The sequence below is a fragment of the Streptopelia decaocto genome (assembly GCF_964273445.1).
Source record: "Streptopelia decaocto genome assembly, chromosome: 9".
Taxonomy (NCBI): domain Eukaryota; kingdom Metazoa; phylum Chordata; class Aves; order Columbiformes; family Columbidae; genus Streptopelia; species Streptopelia decaocto.
In genome coordinates, this window is record NC_138664.1 from 18857491 (window position 1) to 18869367 (window position 11877).

Sequence of the window (11877 nt, forward strand, 5' to 3'; positions counted from 1 at the left end):
CTTAGGCGTTTTAGTCCCTTTCTTAACTTTTAAACTCGTGTTTTTTCTCTGCTATCTTATCCTGCAGCCATGTTTAGGTTATGCGTGTCTGTGCGAGACATAATGCAGTCTGTGTAAGCCAGATGAAGAAAAGGCTGCTTACACAGTAGTTTCTTCCAGCACGCTTCTACTGACACGTCATATTGATTTGGATGCTCTGCAGTAAATATGATCATTTTATGTATTGAGAATCCATTTGTATATTGCATGTCCTCCACACTCAAAGTGTGTGTGTGTTAGTGTTAAAGGATGCAATGTGACTCTTATTTTGAAATGCTCAATGTGTACGCAGTGGTCAACCCAAGATTTTGGAGTAAATAAAAATATGGTTTAGCCCAAAGCATGGCACACAAACAAAAAAACAAACTGTTTTATTCTTTAGTGATGCACGGGAGTTTTGATGTTTTCTGAGTGCTGCAAAAATTACTGGGCAATGTTTCTACTGAAATTGCAAATCTGTAGGTTTTGATGTCACCTGGTCCACCACTGCACTGCACCTGGTGTTCCTAGTGCAATGTTATCATGTAAAATTTATATTTCTGACAGCAGTGTGTGTACATTGCAGTAAATGCATTTTAGGGCCATGTCTAGATAAGAGTGTTAAACATAGCTGCCACTCGAATGTGCAGGACACAGCAAACAGATTTCATTACATAACTACGAATTTGTTTGCAGCTGGGTCCTAGTGAGGCAAAACAGATGCTCTAAGATATAAAAGGATTAAACTGCCTAGTTTACATGCCCAACATTTTGCTAAATATTTTATGTAGCATCATCTGACACACATTAATTATGTTGTATTATTACTGGTTTAGAATGTAGTAATTATAAATAAAAAGCCATTTTTTCCTGCTGCTTTGAACTTGGAGCAAAATGTTAATACTAACAGCAACATGTTAAATTTAATATTAAGTGAAGCCTTAGCAATAACCTGAGTAATGTCTGCTGTCTTTCAAAGGGTCCTTCTCAGCAGGAGTTGACATCTGAAGGTCCCCACTAAAGTATGTTCTGAGAGTCTCCAGTAAATTGGCTGATGGCAGCTTTTACTGTGCACTCAGGAGTGCTTTAACTGGGAAGCCAAATGCCGGATTAATCACAGATAAAAATAGCAAGCTGCTCAGTTCTCTTTGTAAAATCAGAAATACTCTAATTTTTGTGTGTGTGTGAAGCTGAATTTTCTCCAGATTAAAGCCAAGAGCTACATAACTAGTGAAGGGTACACTCAGATCAAGTTATTTTAGTAATGTTTCATCTTGTAGTACAAAGAACTGCAATTAAACTTGAAAATGAGGCTAATTTTTACTACAGAAAAACTGTAATGGAAAATGTTCATTAAAGAAAATGAAGGTCATTTCAATAGGTCCTAGAATCTCATCTAGTCTGAAGTTACATCATTTCTCTCTCATGTATGAAGTATCTGAGTGCATTAACATCTTGGACTTAGATGTCTTGTATACACTTAGTTGTGTTATCTCCGTATCACTTACAGTTCTGTGGCCTCTCAAACCATTGCCTTGAACACCTTGTAACCATTCATATATTCATTTTCACAACACAGTGGAGAAGTATTGTCCCTAATTTTAAGATTATGAACAGATAGAATAATTACCTTGGGAATCCATAACAAAACAGAAGCAACAGTCAATGTTAACACAAAAAGTCCTTTGTTTATCATCTTAATTTGGGTGCTTTTATAACTCTGACAAGTAAAAATATTTGGATGAATAGAGAAGCACAGCTAAAGGAGTCTCCTGCCTTCCAGTGCACAATACAGTAGGTCACAGAAGAGCCTTAGAAGCTAATTTGACTGTATTTGAACAGAATAAAGCTAACTTTAAAAAAAAAAAAAAACCCACAAATAGATGCAAGAGACAGCACAGGTATTACTGGAGAAGCAATAGTTTTGTTATCTCTTAAACTACCTAGAATATGTTACAATTTATCAGGCCAACGTATTTGTGAATACTTGCCCTAACAAGTTCTATCATGCACCCAAGTGAGACACAATAGTCTTTAAGTTTACTAACATCATATTACACGAACAGTTTCAAGTAATTACTTTGACCTAATTTGAAAGATCTGTCACCTTCCACAGCACCACATGAAGTTCTGGTGTTAAAATAACATTTAATCCACAGTAGTAATCTAATGTTTTAAATACTTATGTAATACACTGTAAACTCCAGGTAAACACTACATACACCAAAAAAGAACATACACCATACAAAGAACAGGAAGATCATTTTGATTAGCAAAGACAACTCAAATGTGTTGCCAAAATAATGTTTCTGTTCTTACGACCTATCCCCAAACCATTTCCAGGAAAGGCACAGATGGTGGTGACTTTTTTTTTAACACACAAAGCCAGAATCAACACAATAGGCCTGTGCAGTCAAACGCTACTCTGTTTCTAGGAAAAAAACATAAGGAACGTGCACTAGTGTAGGGATGTCCAAGGAAGATTCTAGTGAATAAAAGATCTCCAGCATCTGCTTACTGCCCTAGGTTCAGCTGCAGAAAAGAATCAGAAATTCAATTTAACTTGGCAGAACTTTGCTGGTGGATAGGAGTGCCAGTCAGAGTTACTTGCCTACTCCAAGGCAGTGCTGGGGCTCAGCTCACAATCCGCTATTAATGGCACCCAATACCAATGGTGTTTGATAAATTAAATTGGTAATCATTGTTCAAAGATTATACTAATGAAGTACTTGACAGTAATTTCACTTTGCGTTAACAAAAACTTTGAATAAATAGATCTTTTAAAATGTAGTGAAACTACACAACTTATCAAAATGCTTCAATGTATAATAGGGATCTGAAAATAGTTCCAACTTTCGATTATTACAGTATCTAGAAAGTGTTTTACTAGCAAATGATGCGGTGTTTAGCAACAAAATACTATTGGTAATTCTTTAAAAAAAGATCCAAATGTATTTGTTATCCCCTCTTTGTTAGAAATACAAGCGTTTAAGAAAAAGTATTTTAATAAATCTGTATCCTAAGTGATGTAATTCTGCTACTGCTCCACTAAGCAACTTGCCTTGTGTGACAGATGTACTTTGATGGACACAGATGCTCCCATGGTTTCCTGGAAGACAGAAAGCATTGCTGGAGCCTACCACGTTTTGTTTCAAGTGATCTTTTGAGAAGTTAGAAGAAACTCCATTTTGGCATTGCTGCTTTTAGGGCATGTTCCAAATACTTGTATAACTATAATCCGTGATCTAGAAATCTGCAAAAGATGCTGATATATTGCATTCATGGTATCAAAAAATAAGATCGAGCACTGAATTTTCTACATAAAAATGGAGCTTGAGGTATTTATGCAACCCTTTAGAAGAAGATTTGATTCTACCCATTGCATGTTTTCTGTAGCTCTTCAGGACTTGGTACATGAAAGATGATTCCTATGTTATTATTCGGAAGATTTAATGTGGCACAACGTGCACATCAGGCACCTTCCTCTCCTCAGCAGTGAGTCTCACAGCAAGGAGCTCAAAAAGGGTGGTGTTGAGAACAAGGTTTAATTTCTGGCCATGTTGGCAAAGTACATTTTGTCAGTCAAAAAGGCTGGGATAGATGAAAAAGAATAAAACACTGTAGGATTCACTCTGTTTCTTTAAATGGTCACATTAAATCCTGTAAACACCAGATATCCTTTGGAGTAAAAAAAAAACCAAAAACTACCAGACACAATCCAGAGCCAACACAAAGGGGCTGGATCACCAGTGCCAGAGTCTGGTAAGGCCTCTCACTTAAGCGTGCCGTTCAAGCAAGCTTTTCAATTTGCTTTTAATAACCAAAAGGGTACAAAATAATTTTCAGTAACTTGTTTTCATCTTCTCTATTAACGCCAGTTCATTTTTTTTCAGATCTAGAAGAGATTTTTATTAATCTGAAAATCATATTATTTTGCATTCATTATAAGGACAATATGAGCACGAATTATTGTAATTCATGCACAACTATTGTGATTTCTCAAGTGGCTAACTGGTTAGTTTTCTAGACTCTTGTCTGTCAGAGAAGGGAACTAAATCCTCTAGGGAGTAAACTAAATATAAAACATTTCAATTTTCTTTCAGGATAAAATGTAAAATACTCAACATGGCCTAAAATCATGCACTGTTTTATTTACCTATTTGTATTTTGATGAGATAGCTTAACATTTTTACGTGGCCTTTGTAAAATGTTCCTCTAGTTTGTGTGAATATAGCTAGTGTGATATGATTAATTTCTCAGAGAACACATGTGTTCCAGAAAGGCTCTGATCAGCTGAACACATTTGCTACAGGGCAGGTCTAAAACTACTGCTTGCAAGACCATCAGCTGGACATAACCTGGTATAGGACAAATAGGCCAAAATGAACACTTGGCATGCCAGCACACTTCGAGTCTGGATTTGTGAAATGATTTTTTCAAACTTAGGAGCCCTTTTCACTACTTTAAAAGCAAAACCCACACATACACACAAATTTCTAACGATTCTTTTTTCTTTACCAACTAGCATATACCTTGTTTTAATGGTTTACAGTGATTAAATCCCTCAAGATATATCCAGGCATTACTGAGGAAATAAAGACACTCATCACCATTCTTCTCAAATTTTATTCCATAATAAAAAATAGAAGAAAGAAATAGAGTGTTCAAGAATGAAAGCAATTATTGGTCAATGTAAGGAGCAGTGAACTAATTATCTTCGTGATGATGAAGGACCTGGTTCATCAAGAGCATTTCTGGGTCCTCCATGGCATATTTGTAGGCTTTTACCAAAGAGAAATCCAGATTATCTTTTGCTGAAGCAGGCCCTATATTATCTACAGACCACTTAATTTCATACTCTATTTATCCTTCTCTTTTTGTTCTTTTTCCTTCTTCTCACGTTCAGCTTTTGCTTCCTCCTCCTCATGTTGTTTTATCAACTGTTCCACCTCCTTTTGCTTCAGAACCCTTATTACTGTCTTCCCATTCTCCCTTGTCAGCGTTGCAATTTCAACTGAAACACACGGAACAGACAGCGGCATCAGAGTTTGTTCTTTAGCCAGAGCAATCCCAGCAGGGTAAGATTTGCAGTTACAGCTGACGGTGACGTGCAGGAGGCTCTTGCCCTGCCAGAGGCAGCGCTCTGTCCTGCAGCAGCGTACACACGCGAGTTCGTACCTCTCCAGGGAGGCGTTATCCCGTATTAGCGCACTGCTTACCTTTCTCTGCAGAGAGTTTGCTAACATCCATGGTTTTGTTTAGAACCTTAATGGCTAGTGCAAGTGCAGTCTTTAAGGTCATTTCTCCTTCTTTGTAGTCTTGCTTTAGCATTGACACAGCTGCCTACAAATTTCACAGAAATTAAAATGGTATTTTGGGGCAACCAACCAACCAGTTGCTTTTTGTCAGATAATATCAATACATGAGTAACAGCAGCATTTCTACAGTTACCAATTTCTGCTCTGCACTAGTAATCAACAGCTCAGTTTAATTACTACAGTGCAATTTATGCTTTTTTTTTTTTTTTTGCTTGACTTTTGAGAGGAGAAAAACCAGAACTTACAGCACTATTATTCCCAATGCATGTTGCTTTCCACCCTCCATAATTTCCACTAGGATCACTTTGATACAGCTGAAATCCATAATGCTTATCCCAGCCAATATACAGCAGTGAAACACCAAAAGGACGTTTTCCTGTTGAAGAGAAGGGCTATTAGCAATCTAAATTTAGAAACAAGATTGGTCATGAGTGACAATTATTTTCTTTGATTCCTTTTTTCAAATCTGTTCCTGTGAAGAAGGATATAACAGACTGCTCTGCGCTTCTGCTGCTTGAGATAAGCACACCAGCTTGTCTTTCTAAGTCTTGGGGTGGGGAGGCAGCAGAGGTTTATTTCATTTAACCCCAAAAGCAGCTCATTTCTGTCTCCACGAATGTAATTTATAATCTTAGGACTTGAAATCAAAACTTAATATTTAATGCATGTAGCTTAGCTGTCAAAGTATATATTTTAACAGTATCAAAAGCCAGGTACATAAAAAGGTCATTCTTTCACGCTACGTATGTATAAAATACCAGAAACATACTAAGGAACTTACTAAGGAACATTACTTACAACATCATTTTCTAACATGTTGCTTGATCCACAGAAATAATAACAACATTGATACCCCTACATATGGTGTTATTTGTGATTCATTGTGCTATTATGCTGGATGGGCCCCAAATGCTGGAAGATGACACCTGTATTCTATGCAATGGGCCAGAATCTCAGCCATCAATTTGTCACTCACTAAAAAGCTGCACCTTCAGTAGCAAAACAGTAACCGTGACCACCCGTTCCCCTCTTATATTGGCTGTTGTTATTCTCAGTGTAACTCGTCACAGAAGAATTTCGTAGAACTGTCCAGAGACTCAAGACACTTTAAATTATATAACAAAATCATTCTGTGGACATTTAAAAGCACAACCGTTAATCACACTTTGTTACCTCCAAACTGCGTGTAAGCCTGCTTGATATCACAGAGCGCTGTTACCAGTTGTTCACAAGGAATAGGCTCTTGATATTGTAATAGGTATCTAACAGAAAGAGAAAAAAACAATTTTCAAAACTTGTTTTGCTGACAGTATCCTGTACCACATTTAACGAGAACCAAGTTCCTAAGTTAGAGTGTCTCCTTGATCTAGCTGTTTTATTTCAAACAACCTACTTCTGCTCTACTAAGTGCATTTTCATTTTGATTTAATACGTAAACAGAACTGAATCTGACAGTGCAGGCAAGGAAAACCACATCAACTGTCAGCAGACCTACCTCTGTGCAATCAGTCTCAGTTCATTTGTTAGAACGTTGGCATCTGAAGTTATTCCTGCAACACTGCAAGCCATATCCCTGCAATAAAAGCACGCGGATTAACTGAATTCCTACCAGTATCCAACAAACAGACACGTCTTCATACAGTGAACACCTACTGTGAGGCTTTGCTGATCAAAACTACACAGCAGCTGTACAAAACGGGTGTATCAGCTCCAGCCTTTAGGGCATGCCAAAAATATTGGTAACCATTTTGGAAGAGCAGAAGTGGACAGCAAAAAGTAAGCGGGTCAGTATGTTTGTTATGTGTATAGTTCTGAGAAGATGATCAAGTCCCAAGTGTCTGTACAAGCTAAAAGGGAAGTTGTCACAGGGAGATATATCTTCTCTGCTACCGTTATGGCAGAGAAAGCTAAGGCCTGTCTTACCTAATTATCCTGTTCTCTTTGAATCATAAAAGAAAAACAAAGTTTTGGAAGAGGACACTGAGCGGAAATCAAATGGTGAGTTTTTTGTGCATTCTTTATTCTGCCTCCTCAAAAGATATTTTGTAAAACTGACAACTCCTAATTTTCATAAGTGCTGCACTAAGATTACATTGTATGGGGAAGTATCAACAAACACAGGCTATTCCACCTAGAAAATTCTCCTAGAGGTTAAAAAAACAGTGATGCTTCTACTTCAGAAGAACTACCTGCTAAAACACTGAACAAAAGGAATACTAATATTTCCAATAAAATCAGGTTTACTGCTAAAATATCTGAGTAACAGCAGCATTTTGTTACTGATAAGGTCACTGGGTCTGATCATCATTTCAACTTACTCATTAAGTTTGTATATTTTCTCCGAGAAAAACACTTCATCAAGAAGCTTGTGAATGTTGCGTCTCTCTGCTGCCAGCAAAACGCCATCGTTTGCTAGAATTCCCAAGCAAGTTCCGGCGTGTCCAATCGCCTCCATTGCGTACTCAACCTGGTACAGGCGACCTGCGAAAGGATTTCAATTGGTGACATCGAAAAAGTAACACTGAGCAAGACCACGTACACAAGGTGAGGTAAATTGGAAAGAATGTGACAGATGCTCATTGTGCAATCTAGTCTTGTTTTTGCAGTCTGTTACCAGTTGATAGCAAATTAATTGGTTGAAAAGGAAGAAGGAGTCAGAGAAGGAGAATGTGCAAATCTGGTAAGAAAATACGAGGAATTGCCAATGTGGAAAAAACCCCATTATTTTTAAAAACCAAACCAACAAAAAACAACACAAACAAAAAAACCAAAACCCAACCAAACAAAACCCTGCAGAACTCTCTGCTGCACTAGGCTGAGCCAAAACAGATCTTCACTAATCAAAGGAAATATTTAACACTAGTCTTACTGAGTCCATCCCATCTAAGAAATATGAAAGCGTGGCTCTGTACATATTGTTTCAGTGAGAATAACCAGGAGCGGCAGGATTGCAGCAGCGGGCTGTTGCGCATTCTCGGGGGTGGAGAACAGAAACACAACCCATCCATTCTCAACCAAAGATGGTGAAGATTTGCGGAAGTTCTTTCCAAACCAGGGCAGGTGGCATCACTCACTAACGGGGCACAGGCATCAGTGCCTCAACTAGGACGAATCTGGAAGCTTCCAGCTGGGACCCTCGGTGTCCTTAGAGAACTGTACACTACTGGCAAATAAATATGATTTCTTTAACTCATACATAGACAGAAACACACTATAAACAACCAACCGTTGTACAAGCAGTTTGTTATTTAGTTTTGTGACGCTAGATGGAACAGTCAGATTATTTAAAAGTGTGAGATTAAAAAATACCTTCTGGAGAAAAGATGGTAGTTCTGGAGTCGTATCTTCGAGACTGTAAAAAGAACACCTCATTGAATATCCTGGTTCTCAGGTCAGAAGCAGCATTCTAGAGCCGGCGATGCTGGAGCCTCACGGCTCGGAGAGCTCGGTTCGTTCCCGCGGCGCCCCGGCCCACGGCCCCCCGCGGCCCCCACGGCCACCCGCGGCCCCCACGGCCCCCCGCGGCCCCCACGGCCCCCCGCGGCCCCCACGGCCCCCCGCGGCCCCCACGGCCACCCGCGGCCCCCACCGCCCCCCGCGGCCCCCACCGCCCCCCGCGGCCCCCACGGCCACCCGCGGCCCCCCCGGCCACCCGCGGCCCCCACGGCCACCCGCGGCCCCCACGGCCCCCCGCGGCCCCCCACGGCCCCCCGCGGCCCCCACGGCCCCCCGCGGCCCCCACGCCGTGCCCCGGCCCGGCCCGCAGGCCCACTCACCATGGTGCGGGACGCGCTGGGGCAGGAGGGACTCAGGCCTGCAAAACACCACACCGCGCGTTAAAAGGCACCGAGCGCAGCCGGTCCCGAAGCCGCAGAGCGCTGCAGCCAGGGCCGGCCCGGCGGCCCCGCCGCGCTGCAGAGTCATCCCCCCGCGGCTGGCGGCCAGGGCCCCGCCGCCTCCGGCGCGCCCCGTTCCCCCCGGCCCGCCCAGCCGCCCGCGCTGCCTCCGTCACTCACGGCGGCCGAGGGCCCAGCGGCGGGAAGGGCGAGCGAAGCCCGTCCGCGGGGAACAACCGGGCTCTACCGCCGCGCCGGCACCGTCACCGCCGCGCCGGAAATGGCCACTGCGCCTGCGCCGGGCAGGGGCGGGGCCGGCCGGCCTCTTCCCCCCGACGGCCGCCGCGCGCGGCTGCCGCTCGGGCCCGTGCCCGCGCTCCCGCCCAGAGGGTCAGCACGCGCAGCGGCTCGCGCTGCCGTAGCAGCTCCCCCTCGCGGCCACCGCAGCTGCCGCGCCGCGGGGGACGGAGCAGCCGCGAGCCGCCCCCGGGCCCGCCCCCTCGGCGCGGAAGGAGGACCCGCCCCCAGGCCCCAGGTCCCGCCCTCAGGTCCCGCCCACAGCGCGCACACAGTATCACAGTATCACAGTATGTTTGGGATTGGAAGGGACCTCAAAAGCTCATCCAGTGCAATCCCCCTGCTGGAGCAGGAACGCCCGGGTGAGGTCGCACAGGAACATGTCCAGGCGGGTTGGAATGTCTGCACAGAAGGAGACTCCACAACCCCCCTGGGCAGCCTGGGCCAGTGTCTGTCACCCTTACTGAGAAGAAGTTTCTTCTCAAATTTAAGTGGAACCTCTTGTGTTCCAGCTTGATCCCATTACCCCTTGTCCTATCATTGGTTGTCACTGAGAAGAGCCTGGCTCCATCCTCCTGACACTCACCCTTCATATATTTATAAACATTAATGAGGTCACCCCTCAGACTCCTCCAAACTAAAGAGCCCCAGCTCCCTCAGCCTTTCCTCACACAGGAGATGCTCCACTCCCTTCAGCATCTTTGTTGCCCTGCGCTGGACTCTCTCCAGCAGTTCCCTGTCCTGCTGGAACTGGGGGGCCCAGAACTGGACACAATATTCCAGGTGTGGTCTCACCAGGGCGGAGCAGAGGGGCAGGAGAACCTCTCTGACCTACTGACCACCCCCCTTCTAATCCACCCCAGGATGCCATTGGCCTTCCTGGCCACAAGGGCACACTGCTGGCTCATGGTCACCCTGCTGTCCCCAGGACCCCCAGGTCCCTTTCCCCTACACTGCTCTCTAATATGTAATTTCCCAACCTATACTGGAACCTGGGGTTGTTCCTGCCCAGATGCAGGACTCTACGCTTTCCCTTGTTAAATTTCATTAGGTTATTCCCTGCCCAACTCTCCAGCCTGTCCAGGTCTCTGATGGCAGCACAGCCTTCTGGCATGTCAGCCACTCCTCCCAGCTTGGTGTCATCAGCAAACTTGCTGATAGTGCACTCTATTCCCTCGTCTAAATCGTTAATGAATATATTGAATAATATTGGCCCCAGTACTGACCCCTGAGGCACTGCACTGGATACAGGCCTCAACTAGACTCTGCACCATTGACTGCCACTCTCTGGCTTCTCTCCCTAAGCCAGTTTGCAACCCACCTCCCTACTCTATTGTCTAGACCACACCTCCTCAACTTAGCTGTGAGGATGCTGTGGGAGACTGTGTCAAAGGCTTTACTGAAGTCAAGGTAGACCACATCCACCGCTCTGCCATCATCCATCCACCTTGTTACATTCTCATAAAAGGCTATGAGGCTGGTCAAGCATGACCTACCCTTGGTGAAGCCATGCTGACTGCCCCTAATAACCCTCTTATCCTTGATATGCCTTGAGATGGCACCAAGGAGAAGTTGTTCCATCAGTTTCCCAGGGACAGAGGTGAGGCTGACCGGTCCAGAGTTACCCCGGTCCTCCTTCTTGCCCTTTTTGAAGACTGGAGTGACATTTGCTTTCCTCCAATCCTTGGGCACCTCTCCCGTTTCCCAAGACTTGGCAAAGATGATGGAGAGCGGTCCAGCAATGACTTCAGCCAGCTCCCTCAGCACCCGCGGATGCATCCCATCTGGACCCATGGATTTATGGATGTCCAAACTATTTAATTGCTCCCCAACCCAGTCCTCATCGACTAAAGCAAACTCCTCCATTGACCTGGCTTCACCCGGGGTCTCAGGGGTACAGGGCTCCCCAGGACAGCCTCCGGCAGAGTAGACAGAGACAAAGAAGGCATTCAGTAATTCTGCCTTCTCTGTATCTTCGGCCACCAGGGCACCCACCCATTCATCAGTGGGCCGACATTGCCTCTGGTATTAGTTTTATCTGCTATGTATTTGAAAAAGTTCTTTTTGCTGTCCTTGACCCCTCTCGCCAGCTGTAATTCTAAGGAGGCCTTGGCTATCCCAGCTGCCTTCCTACATCCTCTAACAGCAGCCTTATATTCCTCCCAAGTGGCCAGCCCCTGCTTCCATGACCTGTAAACTCTCCTCTTCTGCTTGAGCATACCCAACAGATCCCTATTCAACCACGCAGGCCTCCTGGCTCCCTTCCTTGACTTCCTACGTGTGGGGATGCTCTGATCCTGAGCGTGGAAGAAGCAATCTCTGAATGCAATCCAGCTATCTTGGGCCCCTTTTCCTTCAAGCAGTCTTGCCCATGGGATTTCCCCCAGCAATTGCTTGAAAAGGCCAAA

General features: G+C 44.2%; 1 protein-coding gene across 1 annotated transcript; it reads right to left on the bottom strand.

Moving 5' to 3' along the window:
• Window positions 1-4626: 4626 nt before the first annotated feature.
• On the bottom strand, window positions 4627-9594 carry PSMA4 (proteasome 20S subunit alpha 4). The gene is made up of 9 exons (XM_082061287.1): window positions 9353-9594; window positions 9113-9150; window positions 8646-8688; window positions 7655-7817; window positions 6832-6909; window positions 6510-6598; window positions 5582-5712; window positions 5238-5361; window positions 4627-5032 (listed from the first exon to the last, which is right to left on the bottom strand). Exons 2-9 carry the CDS (start codon window positions 9113-9115, stop codon window positions 4878-4880), a joined length of 786 nt encoding a protein of 261 aa, XP_081917413.1. The 5' UTR covers window positions 9116-9150; window positions 9353-9594; the 3' UTR covers window positions 4627-4877.
• Between the last annotated feature and the right edge of the window lie 2283 nt (window positions 9595-11877).

Coding starts and splice junctions, on each gene's coding strand:
- PSMA4 (XM_082061287.1), bottom strand. Junction 6,599..6,831: donor CTGAGACTGATTGCACAGAG/GTAGGTCTGCTG, acceptor TCTTTCTGTTAG/ATACCTATTACAATATCAAG. Junction 5,362..5,581: donor GCATTGGGAATAATAGTGCT/GTAAGTTCTGGT, acceptor TGAAATTTGTAG/GCAGCTGTGTCAATGCTAAA.